The 24,227-nt window shown below is 44.6% G+C and overlaps 1 protein-coding gene across 3 annotated transcripts in view; it reads left to right on the forward strand.

The window, feature by feature from the left end:
* The window catches only part of ccser1 (coiled-coil serine-rich protein 1), a 1,437,348-nt gene that overhangs the window by 219,021 nt on the left and 1,194,100 nt on the right, over positions 1-24,227 (forward strand). For all 3 annotated transcript variants that reach the window (XM_072256433.1, XM_072256434.1, XM_072256435.1), the window contains exon 3: positions 10,216-10,400. In XM_072256433.1, the coding sequence (XP_072112534.1) occupies positions 10,216-10,400 (185 nt within the window). The remainder of the gene's footprint in view (positions 1-10,215; positions 10,401-24,227) is intronic.

Genomic DNA, 24,227 nt, shown 5'->3' on the forward strand with positions numbered 1-24,227 from the left:
TTGTGTCCTCATCGTGGCTTCCAAGCACGTGCATGATCCCCAGGTATTTGTAGCTGTCCTGTCCATCCGGTATGTGGCCTTCAGGTAACTCAGCTCCTTCAGTCTTGATGAGTTTTCCTCTTTTCACTACCATCCAGTTACACTTTTCCAGTCAAAATAACAACCCAGTGTCTCTGCTGTACACCCTTGTCAGGTGGATTAGTGAGTTAATGTCTGTTTCATTTCTGGCATACGTCATGATGGATGATGTGGATGATGGTCACTCCACTCTTAACCTGTACCCATATCCATTCTTTGAGATGATCTGGCTGAGAGGGTTCAAGCCTATGCAGAGCAGCAGTGGGGATAGTGCATCACCCTGGTATATTCCGCATCTGATCATCGCTTGTGCTATTGGCTTTGAGTTACCTTCTAGCATTGTCCTCTAATGGCCCATTGAGTTCTTGATGAAAGTCCTTAGTGTCTGTTGACCTTGTACAGAGGCAGACATTCCAGGATCCACGTGTGGGGCATTGAGTCGTATGTTTTCTGTTAGTCAATCCAGGCTGTGCTGAGGTTGGTTTGCCTGGTCTTGGAGTCTCACATGACTGCTGTGTCTACAAGTCATTGGTGATTGGAGCCCCTGGTTCCATTACCAATCCCCCGATGAGCAGGGCTCAGGAATTTTCACTTATGTTCCTACAGCTTGGTGGCTATGATGCCTTATAGGAGCTTGTATGTTGCTGATAGGCAGGTTTTAGGCCAGTGGTTTGATGGTATTGCTTCCTTGTGAGGATCCTTCACTATGAGTACTGTCCTTCCTTGGTTAGCCAATCAGAGTGGGAGCCTGCGTCAAGCAGCTGGTTCATTTGAACTGCCAGCCATGTTTGTAATGCTGTTGGTTTCTTCAGCCAATAGGCGTGGATCATATCAGGCCCTGGTGATGTCCAGTTACCCTACTTGCTACCTGTTGCTGGCATCTACTGCTCTGAGGGTGACTGTTTCTTCCTCTGGGAGATTGCAGAGGCTTACTAGTAGATCTTTCAGCCAGCAAGCACTGGTGTTATGTGATGCTTCTTTCTCCCACATACTCGTCCAGTGCTCCTCAGTTGCTGTTTTGGTTGGTTCAGCTTCTGGCACGTTGTTACTCTGGAACTGTGTGAATACTTTTCCTGGTTCTTTGGCGAAGAGTGGATTTATTCGCTTGACCTCTGCATCCTTAGTCTGTCACCTGGTAACCAGAGCTGTTAATGTTGCTTGACGGCTTCCAGGGCTTCGGCTATGTACATACCTCTGTACTTCCATAGCAACCAAGATGAGTCTTTGATCTTCACACCTTTCTGCAGCTCAGTAAAGCCTGATTTATACTTCTACATTAACTCGACACGGTAACCTACGCAAGTGGCCTGATTGGCTATTGTGAGCATTTATACTTGTGCATTGGTGTGGCTGTGTTGCTCTGCAATTCGTGCACATCACACATGCGCACACATCTGCCCGTGCAAGGCTTCATGGTCATGGTAGTCTTTCTCAGGGTAAACAAGAAGCGAGCGTCTTTTCTCGTAAAAGCGAAATGTGTCCTCCGTGATTTCGGAGGTCTGTAAAGCTTTATGGAAAGCATTGCAGCCAGAGTTCCTTCCCTGCCCTTCAGTTGCCCAATGGGAAGCTATTGCAGCGTAGGATGAAATGCGATGCTACCAAGCGGACCAATCACAGCTGTTGCGGTCTGCGTTGCCGCGACTTGCAGTTACATTTTGGGAGAGGTGTGTGTCAGGCTCGGGCATAGGGATCCGCGTCGGCTCTGCGTAGGGTTTGCAGCGACGCAGTACTTACGGCGTCGCATTGACGAAGAAGTATAAATCAGCCTCAAGTCTGCTGACCTCCGCCCTTGTGGTTTTCATCTTGGCTTCCAACTGTTGTCTCCAGGGAGGGTTATGACAGAACTCTCCACTGTCATTCATTTTACAGCCCACTGCTGCTGCCGATGCATATATCAGTTATGTTGGAGGTTGCAGTGGTGAGTAGTGTTTCTTTTTCAATATTTTTATTGATATTGTGTTAATTACATGAATACAAATACAAAATTCATAAGGATACAAGTAAATAATATGAATTACATTACATTTAAATCACAGTAATATGATCACAGTATTCCATATTCCAAAACAATCATGGATAAAAAAAAAGATTGAATTATGAAATGAAGTAGAATAAAATAATTGTATTTTATTTAAAAAATCTACTCCCACTACCAAAATGAGCTGGTTGGTTTAAAAAAAAGAAAAAAAAAGAAAAATACCTTACCATATGATATAATAATAATGGCTCAGATCCATACTTAAATAACAGTTCAAACATTGTGAAGTGAGTAGTGTTTTATTGCTGGCTTCTAGCATGCTGTCTGTTGGAATTTTATCTCAAAGTCTGGGGAGCCTAGTTCATTCACTGACAGTTGCTAGTTTAGCCATGATCTTCTCTGACAGGTCTGACAGCAGAAGGGAAGAAGCTGCTCCTGATAGATATGTTGAGTGTGTGTCTTCAGGCTCCTGCACCACCTCCTTGATGGTAGCAATGAGAAGAGGGCATGTTCTGGGTGACGGGGGTCTTTAATGATGGATGCCGCCTTTTTGAAGCATCGCCTTTTGAAGGCGTCCTGCATGCTGAGGATGCTCGTGCCCGTGAGGAAGCTGATGGAGTTCACAATGTTCTGCCTCTTTTCCTGATCCCGTGCAATGGCTCTCCATAGCAAACGGTGATGCAGCCAGTTAGAATGCCCCCCATGGTACACCTGTAGAAATTTGCGAGTGTCTTTCGTGACATAGCAATTCTCCTCAAACTCCTAATGAAATATACCACTGTCATATCTTCTTTTTGATTGCATCAAAATGTTGAGCCCAGGATAAGATTTTCAGAGACGTTGACATACAGGAACTTGAAACTGCTCACCCTTTCCACTTCTGATCCCTCGATAAGTACTGGTGTGTGTTCCCTTGACTCCCTGAAGTCCACAATAAATTCCTTGGTCTTACTGATGTTGAGTGCAAGGTTGTAGCTGTGATACAAGCAGCTGATCTACTGTATCTCGCTCCTGCGCGCCGCCTCATCACCATCTGAAATTCTACCAATGACAGTTGTGCCATCAGCAACCTTACAGCTGGCGCTTGAGCTGTGCCTAGCCATGTAATCATGGATGTAGAGAAAGTAGAGCAGTGGTCTAAGCACACTGCCTTGAGGTGCTCCATTGTTGATTGTCATTGAGCAGGAGATATTATTTCCAGAAAACACAGACTGTGGTCTCCCAGTGAGGAAGTTGAGGATACATTTCCAGGGGGAGGTCCAGAGGCCAGCTTTTGGAGCTTGTTGAACAGAATTGATGGTATAATTGTGTTGAACACAGAGCTGCAATGAATGAGCAACAGCTGGATGTATGTATTACTATTGTTCCACTGATTCAAGGCCAAGTGGCGAGCCAGTGAGTGTGCATCCGCTGTGAACCGATTGTGACAATAGGCAAGTTGCAGCAAGTGCAGGTCATTGTTTAGACAGGAGTTGATTCCGGCCGTGACCAACCTCTCAAAGCACTCCATCACAGGAGTTATGAGTGCAACTTGGGGCAGTTCACCCTGCTGTTTTTGGGCATTGGTATGATTGTCCTCTCTTTTGGAGCAGGTGGGAACCCCCAACTGCAGCTGTGAGAGGTTTAAGATGTGCTTGAATACTCCCGCCAGTTGGTTGGCACAGTTTTTCAGTGACCTTCTAGGGCCTGACGCTTTGTGAGGGTTCACTTTCTGTAAAGATGTTACGACGTTGGCCTCCGAGACGGAGATCACAGGCTCATCAGGGATTTGCACAGGTGTAGTTTTATTCTCCCTTTCATAGAAGGTGTTGGGCTCATCAAGGAGTGAGGCATCACAGCCATTCATGATGTTAGGCTTCTTCTGTCCTACAACCCTCTTCTTTACTACAACCAATACCTGCTGAAAGCACTTATTGATTATTATCTGCTACATAAGATTAACATCGTAGGAAAGTGGGGTTTCCTCTGGGTGTTCCAGTTTCCTCCCACACTCCAGAGATGTACAGGTTGGCAGGTGAAGTGGTTACAAGGGTGCAATGAGGCAGCACGGGCTCGTTGGGCCTGAGGGGTTGTTACTGTTCTGTACCTCTAGAAAAGGAAAATAAATCAGCAGGGTGATACCTTTGTCTCAGGGCACCAACCTACGTACACCAAGAAGAACTAGGCAGCAGATGGGCATGCCATCACTCACAGCTCTCTTCCAAGTCAACCACGACCTTGACCTACTTTCCTCTTTACTAAAGAAATCCTGGAACACCCTCCCCGTCAGTGCAGTGGGGGCACCTTCACCAGAAGGATCGCAGCGGTTTGAGGTGCTGGCTCATGACCACACATGGAAGGGTATTTAGGGATGGGGAATAAATGCTGGCTTTGTCAGGAGGACAGTATCGTAGAAATGAATAGTACTTTGCAAAAAGAAAATGTTGTCTTTCTGAAACCAAATGTATTCTGTATACATACTTGGATAATAAATGTATTTTGAAATGGAACTTTAATTGGAAGTAAAGAGGTGGGTGGAACTTGAAAGGAACTGAGGGGAAGTTTTTTTTACACGGTGGTGTTTAGTATCAGAAATTCACTGGAATCAGATTTTATACCTATGTTTAACAGCATTTAGATAGACACTTAAATAGGTAAGGCACAGAAGGATCTGGCCTTGTGGGGGAAAAATGGCATCAGTGCAGATAAACAGAAAAGTCTGTGTGCAGCAATCAGCTTAAGAGCCATTTTCTGTGGTGTGCCGTGACTCTGTGTTAGGTTGGGGGGATGGTGGGGGCCAAGAGCTACTTTGGGTGAGAAGCCTCCAGATGCAAGTGAAGGAATGTGTGGAGGGAGTTGCTTACAGGAGTTGAGAAGAGTGGGAGGTGATCACACTGAGATTCACAAGAATCGGAGAGGGCTCAACAAGGTCGGTGTGCAAGTATTCAGCACAGGGGATGGCATAAAGTCTTGATCATTTCGGGCTGGGATGAGGAGAGTTTGCTTTACGCACAGAATTGTGAATTAGAAACCATAGAAACTACAGCATAGAAACAGGCCTTTTGGAACCATTTTCTGCCTAGTCCCACTGACCTGCACACGGACCATATCCCTCCATACATCTCCCCTCCATACATCTCCCATCCATGTATCTGTCCAATTCATTCTTAAATGTTAAAAAAGAACCCGCATTTACCACCTCATCTGGCAGCTCATTCCACACTCCCACCACTCTCTGTGTGAAGAAGCCCCCCCTAATGTTCCCTTTAAACTTTTCCCCCCTCACCCTTAACCCATGTCCTCTGGTTTTTTTCTCCCCTTGCCTCAGTGGAAAAAGCCTGCTTGCATTCACTCTATCTATACCCATCATAATTTTATATACCTCTATCAAATCTCCCATCATTCTTCTATGCTCCAGGGAATAAAGTCCTAACCTATTCAACCTTTCTCTGTAACTGAGTTTCTCAAGTCCCGGCAACATCCTTGTAAACCTTCTCTGCACTCTTTCAACCTTATTTATATCCTTCCTGTAATTTGGTGACAAAAACTGAACACAATACTCCAGATTCGGCCTCACCAATGCCTTATACAACCTCATCATAACATTCCAGCTCTTATACTCAATACTTTGATTGATAAAGGCCAATGTACCAAAAGCTATCTTTACGACCTTATCTACCTGTGACGCCACTTTTAGGGAATTTTGTATCTGTATTCCCAGATCCCTCTGTCCCACTGCACTCCTCAGTGCCTTACCATTAACCCTGTATGTTCTACCTTGGTTTGTCCTTCCAACGTGCAATACCTCACACTAGTTCGTATTAAGCTCCATCTGCCATTTTTCAGCCCATTTTTCCAGCTGGTCCAAGTCCCTCTGCAGGCTCTGAAAACCTTTCTCACTGTCTACTACACCTCCAATCTTTGTATCATCAGCAAATTTGCTGATCCAATTTACCACATTATCATCCAGATCATTGATATAGATGACAAATAACAATGGATCCAGCACTGATCCCTGTGGCACACCACTAGTCACAGGCCTCCACTCAGAGAAGCAGTTCTCTACCACCACTCTTTGGCTTCTTCCATTGAGCCAATGTCTAATCCAATTTACCACCTGTCCATGTATACCTAGCGACTGAATTTTCCTAACTAACCTCCCATGCGGGACCTTGTCAAAGGCCTTACTGAAATCCATGTAGACAATATCCACTGCCTTCCCTTCATCCACTTTCCTGGTAACCTCCTCGAAAAACTCCAATAGATTGGTCAAACATGACCTACCACGCACAAAGCCATGTTGACTCTCCCTAATAAGTCCCCGTCTATCCAAATGCTTGTAGATTCTGTCTCTTAGTACTCCCTCCAATAACTTACCTACTACCGATGTTAAACTCACCGGCCTATAATTTCCCGGGTTACTTTTCGATCCTTTTTTAAACAACGGAACAACATGAGCCACTCTCCAATCCTCCGGCAGCTCACCCGTAGACAGCGACATTTTAAATATTTCTGCCAGGGCCCCCGCAATTTCAACACTAGTCTCCTTCAAGGTCCGAGGGTACACTCTGTCAGGTCCCGGGGATTTATCCACTTTAATTTTCCTCAAGACAGCAAGCACCTCCTCCTTTTCAATCTGTACAGTTTCCATGGTCTCATTATTTGATTCCCTCAATTCCAAAGACTTCATGCCAGTTTACTTAGTAAATACAGACGCAAAAAACCTATTTAAGATCTCCCCCATTTCCTTTGGTTCCGCACATAGCCGACCACTCTGATCTTCAAGAGGACCAATTTTATCCCTTACAATCCTTTTGCTCTTAGGATACCTGTAAAAGCTCTTTGGATTATCCTTCACTTTGACTGCCAAGGCAACCTCAAGTCTTCTTTTAGCCCTCCTGTTTACTTCCTTAAGTATTTTCTTGCACTTCTTATACTCCTCAAGCACCTGATTTACTCCCTGTTTCCTATACATTTCATCCCTCTTCTTCTTTATCAGAGTTGCAATATCCCTTGAGAACCAAGGTTCCTTATTCCTATTCAATTTGCCTTTAATCCTGACAGGAACATACAAACTCTGCACTCTCAAAATTTCCCCTTTGAAGGCTTCCCACCTACCAATCACATCTTTGCCAGAGAACAACCTGTCCCAATCCACACTTTTTAGATCCTTTCTCATTTCTTCAAATTTGGCCTTCTTCCAGTTCAGAACCTCAACCCTAGGACCAGATCTATCCTTGTCCATGATCAAATTGAAACTAATGGTGTTATGATCACTGGAACAAAAGTGCTCCCCTACACAGACTTCCGTCACTTGTCCTAACTCGTTTCCTAACAGGAGATCCAATATTGCATCCCCTCTAGTTGGTCCCTCTATATATTGATTTAGAAAACTTTCCTGAACACATTTTACAAACTCTAAACCATCTAGACCCCTAACAGTATGGGAGTCCCAATCAATGTATGGAAAATTAAAAGCCCTACCACCACAACTTTATGTTTCCTGCAGTTGCCTGCTATCTCTCTGCAGATTTGCTCTTCCAAGTCTTGTTGACTATTGGGTGGTCTGTAATACAATCCCACTAATGTGGCCATACCTTTCCTGTTTCTCAGCTCCACCCATAAGGACTCAGTAGACAAGCCCTCTAATCTGTCCTGCCTGAGCACTGCTGTAATATTTTCCCTAACAAACAATGCTACTCCCCCACCTTTCATTCCTCTGCCTCGATCACATCTGAAACATCGCAACCCTGGAATATTAAGCTGCCAGTCCTGCCCCTCCTGTAGCCAAGTTTCACTAATTGCTAAAACGTCATAATTCCACATGTCAATCCATACCCTCAACTCATCCGCCTTCCCCGCAATACTCCTAGCATTGAAATATATACACCCCAGAAGATTTTTACCACCACTCACAACCTTTCTATCAGCGGATTTGCTTGAACTTTCAACATCATTTATTTTCACCCCAGCCACACTGTCAGCTCTGGCACTCTGGTTCCCATCACCCTGCAAATCTAGTTTAAAGCCTCCCCAATAGCACTAACAAACCTCCCTGAAAGGATACTGGTCCCCCTGTAGTTCAAGTGTAACCCGTCTCTCCTGTACAGGTCCCACCTGCCCCAGAAGAGGTCCCAATGATCCTGAAATCTGAAACCCTGCCCCCTACACCAGTTCCTCAGCCACTTGTTCATCCTCCAGAGCATCCTATTCTTACCCTCACTGGCACCTAGCACAGGTAGCAATCCTGAGATTACCACCCTTGACCTGCTTTTCAACTTCCTACCAAGCTCTCTATACTCGCTCTCCAGGACCTCCTCACTCTTCCTTGCTATGTCATTGGTACCGATGTGCACCACAACATCTGACTGGTCACCCTCCCACTTCAGAATGTCATGCAATCGATCAGAGACATCCTTGACCCTGGCACCTGGGAGGCAACAAACCATCCTGGATTCTCTGTCACGACCACAGAACCTCCTATCTGCACCTCTAACTATCGAATCCCCTATCACTACCGCTCTCCTCTTTTTCCCCCCTCCCTTCTGCACTGCAGAGCCAGACTCAGTGCCAGAGATCCGGCTACTGCAGCTTGTCCCAGGTAAGTCATCCCCCCCAACAGTATCCAATGCGGTATACTTGTTGTTGAGGGGAATGGCCACAGGGGAACCCTGCTCTGACTGCCCTTTCCTCTTCCCTTGCCTGACAGTAACCCAATTTCCTGTCCTCTTCTCCTTTGGCGTAACTACCTCCCTGTAGCTACTATCTATAATCTCCTCATTCTCCCGAATGATCCGCCGCAGGTCATCCAGCTCCTGCTCCAGCTCCCTAACGCGGTTTGTCAGGAGCTGCAGCTGGATGCACTTCTTGCAGGTGTCGTTGTCAGGGACACCAGAGGGTTCCCTGACTTCCCACATCCTGCAAGAGGAGCATTCCAACATCCTGCCTGGCATTCTCACTGCACTAAACAATCTGTACAAAAAACTTACCGGAACCTACCCTGGCCTCTGTCTGTTCTCGCCGAAGCCAGTTTGAGCCAAAGCCGTCCCACTCTGACTCAGTCCACTCCAACAATGGCCGCTACAACGATGGCCACTGTATATGGAGGTCTGCTTTTAAACTTTGGCGCGCTACGTCACGCGCCTGCGCAGTGCAGACCCTTCTCCCCGAGCAGTGTTTAAAAAAAAAACGACTTTTTCTACCCAATTCTTGCACTCTTCTTCTCAGCTGCTCGCTTCGACTGTTGTTGGAAGTGCCTTGCCCTTAGTACTGTGGGTGACAAGGTCATTGCAAAAACTCGAAGCTAAGATTGATAGGTTTGTGAGAACTCAGGAACTCAATGGACATGTGGATCTGGCAAAAGGTGGATTATCAACAACCTCTTGCTCAGTGTAGGTAAAACTAAAGAGCTGATTGTTGACTTCAGGAAGGGGAAGGAGGATAAACATGCACCAGTCTGCATTGGGGGATCAGCACTGGTGAGAGTCATAAGTTTTTCCTGGGTGTTAATATATCAGATGATTTATTTGTGGGCCTAGCATGTACATACAATCACAAAGAAGGCATGCTGGTGTCTTTATCTGCTCAGAAAGTTAGAGGTCTGGCATGTAGTAAACACCTTACCAATCTTCTATAGATCTACTGTTGAAAGTATCCTGAATGGTTGCATCATGCTCTGGTACAGTAATTCTAATGTAAAAGGCTGCAGAAGGCATGGACTCAGCTCAGTACATCACAGGTACATCCCATCCCCATTCACTCACAATTGACTTCACAATCTACCTTGTCATGACCTGCACCTATTTGTAGGCCTGAACTGTACTTTCTCTGCAACTGTGACATTGCAGTATCTTCTGCATTCTGTTATTGTTTTTCTCTTGAACTATGTTAAGTGGGGGGGAGGGTTAATTTCTTTTTTATATCTGGTTAATGTTTTTTTTTGGTATTTGGTTAATCTGGAAATACTTGTTATCTATCTTACACTCTATTGCACGATGCATCAAGGCCTGAAGAAGGGTCTCGGCGGGAAACATTGGCTGTTTATTCCTTTTCATAGATGCTGCCTGACTTGATAAGCTCCTCCAGCATTTTGTGTGTATTTTCCCTGGATTTCCAGCATCTGCAGAATCTCTTGTGTATAGCATTAAGGCCAGCCCCCTCTGTCTGATTTTGTGTTGCAGTGACAATGAACAGGAACTTCAGTCCCCGGCATGAGGAGAAGTGGGTGGAGCGGCGCCTGCGGTCATCCTCAGAGGGAACATCTGGAAGCCGGAGACTCCATGGTGTCAGAGACAGCCGGCCTGAGGATTTGCCCGGTCTGAAGAAGCAGAGAGCTGGTTCCTCATCGTCCAAGATGAACAGTATGGTGGGTGTGCAGACACACTGTAGTTTGTTTAAGGGCCTTGACCTTGTAGTTGGTGTAAGGTAGAAACCTGTCTTGTACTGTGGAATACAGACCAGTGTTGTGTAGGACCATAAGATATAAAAGCAGAATTAGGCCAATCAGCCCATTGATTGTGTTCCACCATTCCATCATGGCTGATTTTTTTTTCTCAACCCCATTTGTAACCTTTAACCTCCATTACCAGTCAAGAACTGGTGCTTTAAATTTCTGCCTTTAATAAACCCTCCACTGCTGTCTCTGGAAATGAATTCTATGGACTTACCACCCTCTGGCTAAAAGAAAAATTCCTCCTCATCTTAATTCTAAATGGACGCCCCTTTATTTTGAGGCTGTGGGCTTGGATCCTAGACTCTCCTATGACTGGAGACATCCTTTCCATATCTACTCTATCCAGCCCTTTCGAAGTGGACAATACTCCTGTACTCATTCACTGATAGTGCTGTACTCCTCCAGGGCTGCTTTCTCTGTGGAGTACTCTAACTTAGTAATGCTAGTATAGCGCTCTCTCAGTACTGTTCCTGTCTAGCCGTTCAGCACTTACTCAATACTCATCCCTTGTGTATCCCTTAACACTTCCTCTTCAATGGTGCAGCAATCTCTGAGTGGAGATCCTTATATGTTGCCCCCCCAAACAGAACAGCACCCACCCAGTACTACCATTCCGGCAGTGCCCCACTTCCCCAGTACTCTCTGTCTCTCTCTCACAGTGTAGTCTGCACTGACTCCTCTACCACCAACAGTGTAGCACTCCCACACCCTAATAGAGCAGCACTTTCTCAAGACCACACTGGAGAACTGCTCTGGACTTCTGTACTCGAACAGCTGGAGCAGACTCAATTCATGATGGAATTTTGGGAAGAGCAGATTAGGTGGAGGCGGTGGATGAGTTCTAGGTAAATCATCTGTAGGGGGAGCATGCCTGGTACACAGAGAAGACCTGAGAGGCTGAGGATTCTGGAAAATGGAGCAACAAACAAAATGCTGGAGGATTTCAGCAGGTCAGGCAGGAAGGAAATGGACAGTCAACATTTCAGGTGGACTGAGACTCTCAGGGTTTTGACCTGAAATGTCTAATCCAAAAGGCCAATTGTCCATTTCCCTCCACAGCTGCCTGCTGAGTTCCTCCAGCATTTAGTTTGACGTTCAACACACAGCCAGACTCCTCTTCCTCCTTTATATTCTCATTTCAACAATTCACTTTGTTGAGTGGTTATGTTAATTTCAGTTGGCAGCATCCCATTGAGTTTTGTAAATGTCAACAGACTATTGGGACAATAGGCATGTTAAACGTTCTGTACTGTGACGTGGAACATCTGGCTAATCTTTCTTATGCATCAACTGCGCCTTACAGATTTCCGGGAACAATAACAGCATCTTAGGCTTGTAAATATTCATAACACAACAAGCCCTTTAAAATTTTGATCACTGTTATGGAGTAGGTTGAATTTTCCCTCCTCAGACAGCGAGCAGACAAAACTGTCATCAAAGTGTAATCTCTGGAGAAATATAATGGACTAACCCAGTTACCCCATGTCCAGCTTCCTTAAAAACTCTCCTATCGATGGTCTTGTACAATAGCAGAAACTTCAGCTGTGGCATTTTATTCACAGTAGCCTGTAACTCCCTCAATGCTTGCCTCTGAAGGGTTCCGGCCCAGCTCAAACTGGGTAAGGTGTAGCTAATTTAAATAACATTAAGTGGAACTTACACCCAGAGATAAGCAATTTGACCACTATTCAGGGCTAATGTTACTGCTCCACATGAGTTCTTTAAAACCTCTTCACTTCGTCCAATCAGCAGAACATTTTCTTCCTTTCCCCCTCACGCAGTCTTCTCTACCCCATTCCGTAAATTCTGCTCCTTCTCCCCTTTGTCCTCGAGTTTACTTCCTTACTGAGGTGAGACACAAAGACAGTTGTAACTCTTCCATCTCTTGGTACTGGAATCGGTTGTTTGTCACCCAGAATTCTGCCGAGGCTGCTTGATCACAGAAACATCACAGCCAAGCTCAGTCACATCCTTGCTAGCTATCTATATACGTTCAGCTTCTGGCACATGCCATGGGTGAGATAACAAAACTGGCAGCTTTATTTGCCACTGTTTGAGAAAGGATTTGAGGTTGCAGCTGTCAAAGCTTTGGGACATTCTGAAGATATCTCACAGCCAATATGTCCCAGGGCTGCCAACTATGGCACCAGAGTCAAATTCACGTTGCAAGCACAGAAAATGTCATAGAAACTTGAAACATTTCTCACACATCAAGTCTATGTGTGATTAGTGATTAACCTTTGATCTGAAATGAACTGTTCAAACTTCTGAACATATTTAATGCTTTGTTACATAAAGAGCTTTATTCTGTGATACACCTTACATTTGGAGCAGAATTAGGCCATTCAGCCCATCGAGTCTGCTCTGCCACGTCATCATAGCTGCTCCCAGATCCCACTCAACCCCATACACCTTCTGGCCACATCCTTTGATATGAGCTCACAATATACCAAAGACTGTTATCGTTACACAGCAACCGCAAAACATCCCCACCTCAACAACTTCTTTACCTTCTCCAATATAGTCCTGGAGAATCTTTTGGCATCTGTTTGAAAAAAATGGACAGAAAATTGACTGATGGCTCATGTAGACGATCACACTTTTGACAGTGCAGAGCTCTCAGTACCTGATGGCATGCTGTACCGTTGTTGGGCTGGGGTGTTAGAGTAAGGCACCAGAGAGCATGCAAAAGATTTAATGGCACTAATTCAAGAAACAAAGGGGGAGTGGACTTCCCAGTGCTTCAGTCAGAGTGTAATCAACATTCAACAACAGTAACACAGATTATCTGGCCAGTACCTCAGTGGTGTTGGTAGGATCCTGTTGTACCCAAATTAGTTGCCATGATCAAGAAATAGTTTCTTCAGAGTGGCTGTCTCAATTAGGCAAAGTCTCATGGAAATAGTTAAAAACGTATAAAAAGACAAACTACCATTTAACTGAGTAACAAATTATGTATTTAACTGCAATACAGATGAAATAAGAACACTACCCATACGATTGGTGGTTGTCCATTATATCTGACAATGACAGAAACCTGTGTTGGAGAGTTTTTAGTGGAAAAGCCTTTACTCTCCCGACCTCAGATGAGTAGATGGCACAACTGGAGTCTCCCCTGGTTGCCATGGATGACCATGGCTACTTCTGTGCCTCGTCATGCCCTTCACTCTCCACGTAGCGTTGCAGAACTGCCTTCCTGGCCACTGGATCTCACTGTAGATCTCATCAATCCAGTCTGCTGAAGCTGACTCTGTGTGCAAGGACAGCTATTTCACCGGGCAGTGAGACCCGCCGACAGCCTTCACCTGGTTTAGACCACCTGTCGGAGCGGTGGCTCCTGTCATATGTAAACAGTTACTTGCAGCCACAGGTGAGAGCAGAGAGTCTGGTGGAGACTAAAGGAAACATTCACGATGATGTGAATTCATGGATTGTCCACTGAGTCTCTGTGGGTGGAAGTTAGAAACAGGAAGGAGTCGATAATTCTACTGGGTGTTTTTTATAGACCACTCAATAGTAACAGGGACATCGAGGAGCAGATAGGGAGACAGATTCTAGAACGGTGCAATAATAACAGGGTTGTCATGGTGGGAGATTTTAATTTCCCCAATATTGACTGGCATCTCCCTGGAGCAAGGGGTTTAGATGGGGAGGAGTTTGTTAGGTGTGTTCAGGAAGGTTTCCTAACACAATAGATAAGCCTAGAAGAGGAGAGGCTGTACTTGATCTGGTATTGGGAAATAAACCTGGTCAGGTGTCAGGTCTCTCAGTGGGAGAGCATTTTGGAGATAGTGATCACAATTCTTTCTCCTTTACCACAACATTGGAGAGAGATAGGAACAGACAAGTTAGGAAAACGTTTAATTGGAGTAAGAGAAAATATGGAGCTTTCGGGCAGGAACTTGGAAGCATAAATTGGGAACAGATGTTCTCAGGGAAGTGTATGGAAGAAATGTGGCAAACGTTCAGGGGATATATGGGTGGCGTTCTGTGTAGGTGTGTTCCAATGTGACAGGAAAAGGATAGTAGTGTACAGGAACCGTGGTGTACAAAGGCTATTGAAAATCCAGTCAAGAAGAAAGGAAAAGCTTGTGAAAGGTTCAAAAAAACTAGGTAATGATAGAGATCTAGAAAATTATAAGCCTAGCAGGAAGGAGCTTAAGAATGAAATTAGGAGAGGCAGAAGGGGCCATGAGAAGGCTTTGGTGGGCAGGATTAAGAAAAAACCCCAAGGCATTCTATAAGTATGTGAAGAGCAAGAGGATAAGGCATGAGAGAATAGGACCAATCTAAGTGTGACAGTGGAAAAATGTGTATGGAACTGGAGGAGATAGCAGAGATACTTAATGAATACTTTGTTTCAGTATTCACTATGGAAAAGGATCTTGGCGATTGTAGGGATGACATACAGTGGATTGAAAAGATTGAGCACATAGACATTAAGAAAGAGGATGTGCTGCACTTTTTGGAAAGCATCAAGTCTCCGGGACCGGATGAGATGTACCCCAGGCTACTGTGGGAGGCGAGGGAGGAGATTGCTGAGCCTCTGGCGATGATCTTTGCATCATCAATGGGGATGGGAGAGGTTCTGGAGGATTGGAGGGTTGCAGGTGTTGTTCTCTTATTCAAGAAAGGGAGTAGAGATAGCGCAAGAAATTATAGACCAGTGAGTCTTACTTCAGTGGTTGGTAAGTTGATGGAAAAGATACTGAGAGGCAGGATTTATGAACATTTGGAGAGGCATAGTATGAATAGGAATAGTCAGCATGGCTTTGTCAAAGGCAGGTCGTGCCTTACAAGCCTGACTGATTTTTTTGAGGATTTGACTAAACACATTGATGAAGGTAGAGCAGTAGGTGTAGTGTATATGGATTTCAGTAAGGCATTTGATAAGGTACCCCATACAAGGCTTATTGAGAAAGTAAGGAGGCATGGGATCCAAGGGGACATTGCTTTGTGGATCCAGAACTGACTTGCCCACAAAAGGCAAAGAGTGATTGTAGATGGGTCATATTCTGCATGGAGGTCAGTGACTGGTGGTGTGCCTCAGGGATCTGTTCTGGGACCCCTACTCTTCGTGATTTTTATAAATGACACAGATGGCAAAGTGGAGGGATGGTTAGTAAATATGCTGATGACACAAAGGTTGGGGTGTTGTGGATAGTGTGGAGGGCTGTCAGAGGTTAAAGCGGGACATTGATAGGATGCAAAACTGGGCTGAGGAGGGGCAGAAGGAGTTCAACCCAGATAAGTGTGAAGTAGTTCATTTTGGTAGGTCATGTATGATGGCAGAATATAGTATTAATGGTAAGGCTCTTGGTAGTGTGGAGGATCGGAGTGATCTTGGGGTCTGAGTCCATAGGACACTCAACGCTGCTGTGTGGGTGGACTCTGTGGTTAAGAAGGCATATGTTGCATTGGCCTTCATCAACCGTGGGATTGAGTTCAAGAGCTGAGAGGTAATGTAACAGCTATATAGGACCCTGGTCAGACCCCACGGAGTACTGTGTTCAGTTCTGGTCACCTCACTACAGGAAGTATGTGGAAACCATAGAAAGGGTGCAGAGGAGAATTTCAAGGATGTTGCTTGGATTGGGGAGCATGCCCTATGAGATTAGATTGAGTGAACTTGGCCTTTTCTTCTTGGAGCGGTGGAGTGGCGGAGGATAAGAGGTGACCTGATATAGAGGTGTCTAAGGTGATAATAGACATTGATCGTGTGGATAGTCAGAGCCTTTTTCCCCAGGGCAGGAGAGGGCATAGTTTTAAGATGCTTGGAAGTAGGTACAGAGGAGATATGTGTGTGTGTGTGTGTGTGTGTGTGTGAGAGAGAGAGAGAGAGAGAAAAAAGAAATAAAATAAAATAAAAGTATGTCAGGGGTAAATTTTTTACGTGGTGAGTGTGTGGAATGGGCTGCCAGTGACGATGATGGAGGCGAATACGATAGGGTCTTATAAGGGACTCCTGTATAGGTACATGGAGCTTAGAAAAATCGAGGGCTATGGGTAACCTTAGGTAATTTCTAAGTAAGTACATGTTCGGCACAGCATTGTGGGCCGAAGGGCCTGTATTGTGCTGTAGGTTTTCTGTTTCTATGATTGTCAATAACTTCAAATTTTTTTGTAGGACCTAAATTGTTGAAGTAGTGAAATTGTTTCATTTTCACTCCTGGCCATTTCTGGCATTTCAAGTCTGTATGCTTGGAACTGCATCGAGCAAACAGTTCTGAATTGTCCTATTGTTTATTTCTCCACACCTATCAGTGGCAAAAATCACTTTTTGAACACAACCACATGCAACTGACATTATTTAAAAACTGTTTGGTCTAAGCATGGTGTAATGTTTAATGGCTGCACAATGTGCACGTGATTGATGCTAGTTAGAAAATGTTTGGCAGGAGTCTTCTGTCCCAATTGAGCAGCATATTATCCTAAATAAGCAAAGGGAATCCTGGTTATTTTCTCAATTTGTGCTTGTTCTTTCAGAGTTGTCCAAAATAAGTGGATGCCCTGATTAAATGATGGCCCAATAAGCCAGAATCCATTGTGTTATATGTTGTCAGCACTGGTGAACTCAAAGTACTCTTGCATTACTTCAACACACACAATGTGCTGGAGGAGTTCAGAAGGCCAGGCAGTATCTAGCTTGCAATACTTCTGTTGGCCACGAGGTGTCAGGCAAAGACCATGGATGACGCCGAATTGAATTCAATTGATTGGAGAAGAACTCTACGTTTATCCACTCTGTAGAATGGACACGTGTAGCAAAGGCTAATGGAACCCCCTTTTTTCCTTGGGCTGCATGAGTCTAGGGAATACACACTCCAGATCTGCCAGATCTGTGAGATTGACACGGCTCTCTCACCCCAAACCCCAGTTTGTGTGAATGCTGTGTCATTTGCTACCTTGTTACAACTCAGTGCCAACAAATAACAGATAGCACACTGCATACGATTAAAGGGATTATATTTATGAATCTTAACCTAAATTAAGAGCTAGTAAAGAAAAGAAAGAAAAAAAAATGAAGGGCCCATTATAATTAAACAGTCAAATGTGCCCAAGTTGGAGCTCAACTTTTCCAAAAGTTATATTCATCGATTCACAGCAGACCTCGGTACCTTGTTCCATCGAATCACGTACCCCACCGGGTCGAATCCTATGACCAGTTCTCTCTAGCGTCTTGTCCTTCATCTTCCGCTGAACAAAGATCTCAGCTCATACTAGTGTCAGGCACACAAAGAAAAACTCACTCCCTGGATTGGACAGCTCACATTCAAAAGCACCCATTATCGCTAACCATAGCTTAAACACTGCTTCTACAGAAAGACCATTTCATTAGCAGTGAAACCTTTACCCAGGCATTATACGTATATTAGATCAAATCATTTAGTAATTGGGTTTCATTTGCCCAAAGAGATGTGGAAGATTGTGGTTCTCTCCTGAGGTTTTAAGAGTCAGAGAAAGAAACAATATGGAAACAGGCCCTTTGGCCCACTGAACCTGCACTGACTATCAAGCACAAATCCCATCCTGACCACATTATTCTCCCACTTTCCTGTCAACGATACCACTCACCTATGTTCTTGTGGCAATTGCAGTGGCCATTAAGCCTATAAGCCCACTACCTTTGGAATGTGGGAGGAAACCCAAGCCCCTGGCAGAAATCTATGGCAGAAGTCTTTCTGAAGTCAATAGATTCTAGCATGGTTCTGGAGGACTGGAAGATTGCAAATGTCACTCCACTATTTAAGAAGGGGGCAAGGAAGCAAAAAGGAAATTATAGACCTGTTAGCTTGACATCGGTGGTTGGGAAGTTGTTGCAGTCAATTGTCAAGGATGAGGTTACAGAGTACCTGGAGGCATATGACAAGATAGGCAGAACTCAGCATGGATTCCTTAAAGGAAAATCCTGCCTAACAAACCTATTGTAGTTTTTTGAGGAAATTACAAGTAGGCTAGACAAGGGAGATGCAGTGGATGTTGTGTATTTGGATTTTCAGAAGAACTTTGACAAGGTTCCGCACATGAGGCTGCTAAACAAGATAAGAGCCCATGGAATTACGGGAAAGTTACATACATGGATAGAGCGTTGGCTGATTGGCAGGAAACAGAGAGTGGGAATAAAGGGATCCTATTCTGGTTGGCTGCCAGTTACCAGTGGTGTTCCACAGGGGTCCGTGTTGGGGCCGCTTCTTTTTACATTGTACATCAACGATTTGGATTATGGAATAGATGGCTTTGTGGCTAAGTTTGCTGATGATACAAAGATAGGTGGAGGGGCTGGTAGTGCTGAAGAAACAGATAGTCTGCAGAGAGACTTGGATAGTTTGGGAGAATGGGCAAAGAAGTGGCAAATGAAATACAATGTTGGAAAGTGTATGGTTATGCACTTTGATAGAAAAAATAAACGGACAGACTATTATTTAAATGGGGAGAGAATTCAAAGTTCTGAGATGCAACGGGACTTCGGAGTCCTCGTACAGGATACACTTAAGGTCAACCTCCAGGTTGAGTCGGTGGTGAAGAAGGTGAATGCAATGTTGGCATTCATTTCTAGAGGAATAGAGTATAGGAGCAGGGATGTGATGTTGAGGCTCTATAAGGCACTGGTAAGACCTCACTTGGAGTACTGTGGGCAGTTTTGGGCTCTTTATTTAAGAAAGGATGTGCTGACGTTGGAGAGGGTTCAGAGAAGATTCACTAGAATGATTCCGGGAATGAGGGAGTTAACATATGAGGAATGTTTGACCACTCTTGGACTGTACTCCTTGGAGTTTAGAAGAATGAGGGGGGACCTCATAGAAACACTTCAAATGTTGAAAGGCATGGACAGAGTGGATGTGGCAAAGTTGTTTCCCATGGTTGGGGAGTCTAGTACGAGAGGGCATGACTTAAGGATTGAAGGGCGCCCATTCAGAACAGAGATGCAAAGAAATTTTTTTAGCCAGAGGGTGGTGAATCTATGGAATTTGTTGCCACGGGTGGCAGTGGAGGCCAAGTCATTGGGTGTATTTAAGGCAGAGATTGATAGGTATCTGAGTAGCCAGGGCATCAAAGGTTATGGTGAGAAGGCAGGGGAGTGGGACTAAATGGGAGAATGGATCAGCTCATGATAAAGTGGTGGAGCAGACTCAATGGGCCAAATGGCTAACTTCTGCTCCTTTGTCTTATGGTCTAAGTCAGACATAATATGCAAACTCCATAGTGACAGCATTGGGGTCAGGATTGAACCCGGATTACTGGAGATGGGAGGCCACTGCTCTGCTAGCTGTGCCCGTATTGCAACCTATGTGTCTGCAATCTCTTGCTGCTGGCATACTTACCAAGTGACCAGGTCCCATGACACAGAGGGAATAGAAAACACTTTTTGATCAGCTCTCCCATCCCAGAATCTGATGCCCCTCCCCACTCCTCCCCTGCCTTCTTACCTTCAATCCATGGTACTCTCCTATCTGATTCCATCTTTCTCAACCCTATCAGCTCCCTTGTTCTTACATCATTCTTTCTCTTCTCCTCTCTCAGCTGCCTATCACCATCCTTTTACCTGAATCCACCTATCAACTAACACCTTTTGCCCCACCTCTTCCCTTCACCTTTTCATACTGGTTTTCCCCCATCTTTCTTTCCAGTCCTGTTGATTTGTCTCGGCCGAAAATAATGACGTTCATTCCCCTGCGTAAATGCTTTCTGACCCCTTGAGTTCCTCCAGTATTTTATGTGTGTTGCTCTATCATGCCAGGCATTCAGAAGTTTGAATATTTCAAGGAGATTTCAAATCATGTTGCATTGGGATGACAGAATTTAAAAGACATTTAGACAGCCGCGTGAAGGACAGGAAATGGAGGAATATGGATCACATGCAGGCTGAGATATTTAGTTTAATTTGGCATCCAGACATTGTGGGGCCCGTTCGTGCGTTGTACTCGTGCATGTTTATCATCTCGAGAAAACGTAGCTCAGTATTGTTGTAATGCAAAAGGATGTCGCTAGTCATTCAGTTGTTCATTATGAAAAATTTTAACATCATCACTGTGATGTTATTAACATCCTGTGATGGGAGAGTGGTTCTGGATGTCACATGACCAGCCATTGTCTGTCCTGCCCGAGTCTTCTTTCATTGGCTATTCAATATATCTGATTAATAAAATCATGAGGAGTATAGATGAGGTGAATGCACTCACTCGCTTTCCCCGGGATGGGGATCAACAGCGAGAAAATACGAGTTTAAGGTGAGAGGAAGGAGATTTGATAGGAACCTGAGGGGCAACTTTTCCACCCAGAGGCTGGTCTATAAATAGCAGGTACATTAACAACATTCAAAAAGTACCTGGACAAGTACATGGATAGGAAATATTGGTCAAATGTGGCCAAATGCAACTACCTTAGATGCAGTCTTGGTCGGCACGGACCACATGGTCTGTTTCCGTCCATTGTGACTTTTTGACACTCTGCAGCTATTGAAAAGAGAAAGAATTCTCCATTACCAAACAGCTAATTCCTGATGATCACTCAGACAAGCTCTTCCAACTGGAGACATGGGGTCCTGACACTGAGATATCTTTGTGAGCTCTTTCTGAGTCGCTCCCAGCTTGATTATGCCTCAGTTGCTCCAGGACTGTCCTTAGACAGTGGGTTGATATGTTCAGCTGTTGGCTTGCTGGGAAGAACTCATCTGGTGTTTCCAGCTTTCTCCGTCATGTGGGTATGATAAAGCCATCGGACATAGGAGCAAAATTTGGCCATTTGTGAGACACACTTGGAGTATTGTGTGCAGTTTTGGGCTCCTAATTTTAGAAAGGATATACTGACATTGGAGAGGGTTCAGAGAAGATTCATGAGAATGATTTCCAGGTTACCGTATGAGGAACGTCTGGCAGCTCTTGGGCTGTATTCCCTGGAGTTCAGGAGAATGAGGGGGAATCTCATAGAAACATTCCGAATGTTAAAAGGCCTGAACTTTGATTTGGCAAAGTTATTTCCCATGGTAAGGGAGTCTAGGACAAGAAGGCACGACATCCATTTAGAACAAAGATGCAGAGAAATTACTTTCGTCAGAGGGTGGTAAATCTGTGGAGTTTGTTGCCATGAGCAGCTGTGGAGGCCAAGTCATTGGGTGCATTTAAGGCAGAGATAGATAGGTTCTTGATTAGCCAGGGCATCAAAGGGTATGGGGTGAAGGCAGGGGAGTGGGGATGATTGGAAGAATTGGATCAGCCCCTGATTGAATGGCGGAGCAGACTCGATGGGCCGATGGCCCACTTCTGCTGCTATATCTTATGGATTTATTTGGCCCATTGAGTCTTCTCATCTTTTCATCATGGCTGATTTATTATCCTACTCCACCCCATTCACCTGCATTCTCCTTGTAACCTTTGATGCCCTGTCTATTCAAACACCTATCAATCTCCACTTTAAATCTACCTAATGACTTGGATCAATGTGAGCAGGTCACCACACCAGGGTGTGACCCTCCCGATCACTCGCTCCGCAGCATGGGAGATCTGGCAAAGGCATTCCTTCACATGAGCAGAAGTTTGAATTGTTGGTTTATGGACCTGTCACATCACTGCAAGATCTCTGTGATATGCTTATCACATGAGCTGCAGCAGAGTCTCACCCATCTGTTAATCCAGAAGTTGGAATAAGGATAAATATCTCACTGAATGTTAATGCCTAATTACTGTTCATGTAAAATCTTTCACTTCTGTGTAAGACGTCTTGTCAGATTTGCTGTTTGTTTATTTGACTTAAGCTGCAAAATGTATCACCAGTTCTGCAGTAAAATCAGTGCATTGTTAAATATTTACAGAAGGGTAGCTTGCTCTTGTGGTCCAGCTGTGTGGCCATTTATCATCAACTCCTTCAAGGAGTTTTGAAAATGCTGTTTGGCACAACACTGCTTGCTCGTGTCCCTGGGCAGGAGGCATTTGACTGGCATTGCGTGCTCACCTGCGATGCCACCTATCACACCGAAGCTGAGGCACTGTCACCGTTTAAATCAGTCATCATGGGCCTATTGGAGAGGATTGCTGTTGTGCTGGAGCATGTGGGTTCAAACAAATGGCTGAACCTCTTCTTGCTTCTCTTAAAAAACAGGCTTGCTGTGGACAAGGGCATACTAAATTTGAAACCTTGCCTTTGCCCAGATGTCTGTAGGTGAGGAGTGGACAGAATTCAGCATTGACCCATGAATCAGAGGAGGAAACCATAGTGTGCAGCAATCTCTGAGCCTGGGTTTGTGTGTTTGTGAATAAGGACATTCGGTGTGCGTGAGATGTTTTTGCATGTGTTTGGGTGTGTGTATGTTTGGTTGTGAGTAACAATGTATGTGTGTTTGTGAGGGTTGTGTGTATATATGCATGTGTGCGTGTATATCTGTGTTTGTGTCAGTATATGTGTCTGGTTCGTGTATTCTGTAAGTGTATGAGAGGCTGTGCGTGAGCGTGTGCCTGTTTTTATCTCTCTCCCTCAATCTCTGAACGTTCCTGTCTCTGACACATCACTTCCTGCCTCTCTGTCCCCCACACCCTCTCTCTATGTATTGTATATTCCTCTCTATATATCAGAATCAGGTTTAGTATCACTGGAATATGTCGTGAAATTTGCTAATTTTGTGGCAGCAATAACACACACACACACACATATATACATACATACATATATATATATATATATATATATATATATATACACTAAATTAAGTAGGTCGTGCAAAAAGAGAAATAAAAAAGGAGTGAGGTAGTGTTCATGGGTTCAATGTCCAATCAGAAATTGGATGGCAGAGGGGAAGATGCTGTTCCTGAATCATTGAGTGTGTGCCTTCAGGCTTCTGTATCTCCCTCCTGATGGTAGCAATGAGAAGAGGGCACATCCTGGGCGATGGGGGTCCTGAATCATGGATGCTGCATCCATGAGATGCATTTGAGGCATCGCTTCGTGAAGATGTTCTGGACACCATGGAGGGCTAGTGCTCACAATAGAGCTAAGTTTGCAACTCTCTGTAGCTTACTTCGATCCTATGTAGTAGCCCCTATATCAAACTGGTGATCCAGCCAACTAGAACGCTCTCCACAGTACATCCATAGAAATTTGTTTTAGTGTTTTAGGTGACATACCAACTCTCCTCAAACTCCGAATGGCTGCATCGATATGTTGGATGCTCAGAGATATTGACATCCAGAAACTTGAAATTACTCACCCTTTCCATTTCTGATCCCTTTGAGGACTGGTGTGTGTTGCCTCATCTTACCTTTTCTGAAGTCCACAATTAGCTGGTATATCTTGCTCCTGTGTGTCCTTTCTTCACCATCTGAGGTTCTGCCAACAATGGTTGTTGCAAATTAGCAAATTAATAAATGGCATTTGAGCTATGCCTATCCAAACAGGCATGGGTGTACAGAGGCCCAGGTTCTAGACATAGAAACACAGGAAACTAACAGTACAATACAGGCCCCTCAGCCCACAAAGCTGTGCCGAACATGCACTTACTTTAGAAATTACCTTGAGTTACCCATAGCCCGCTATTTTTCTAAGCTACATGTACCTATCCAGGAGTTTCTTAAAAGACCCTATCCTATCTGCCTCCACCACCATTGCTGGCAGCCCATTCCATGCACTCACCACTCTCTGCGTTTTAAAAAAAAAACTTACCCCTGATATCTCCTCTGTACCTACTTCCAAGCACCTTAAAACTGTGCCCTCTCATGCTAGCCATTTCAGCGCTGGGAAAAAGCCTCTAAC

The sequence above is a fragment of the Mobula birostris genome, chromosome 4, assembly GCF_030028105.1.
Source record: "Mobula birostris isolate sMobBir1 chromosome 4, sMobBir1.hap1, whole genome shotgun sequence".
Taxonomy (NCBI): domain Eukaryota; kingdom Metazoa; phylum Chordata; class Chondrichthyes; order Myliobatiformes; family Myliobatidae; genus Mobula; species Mobula birostris.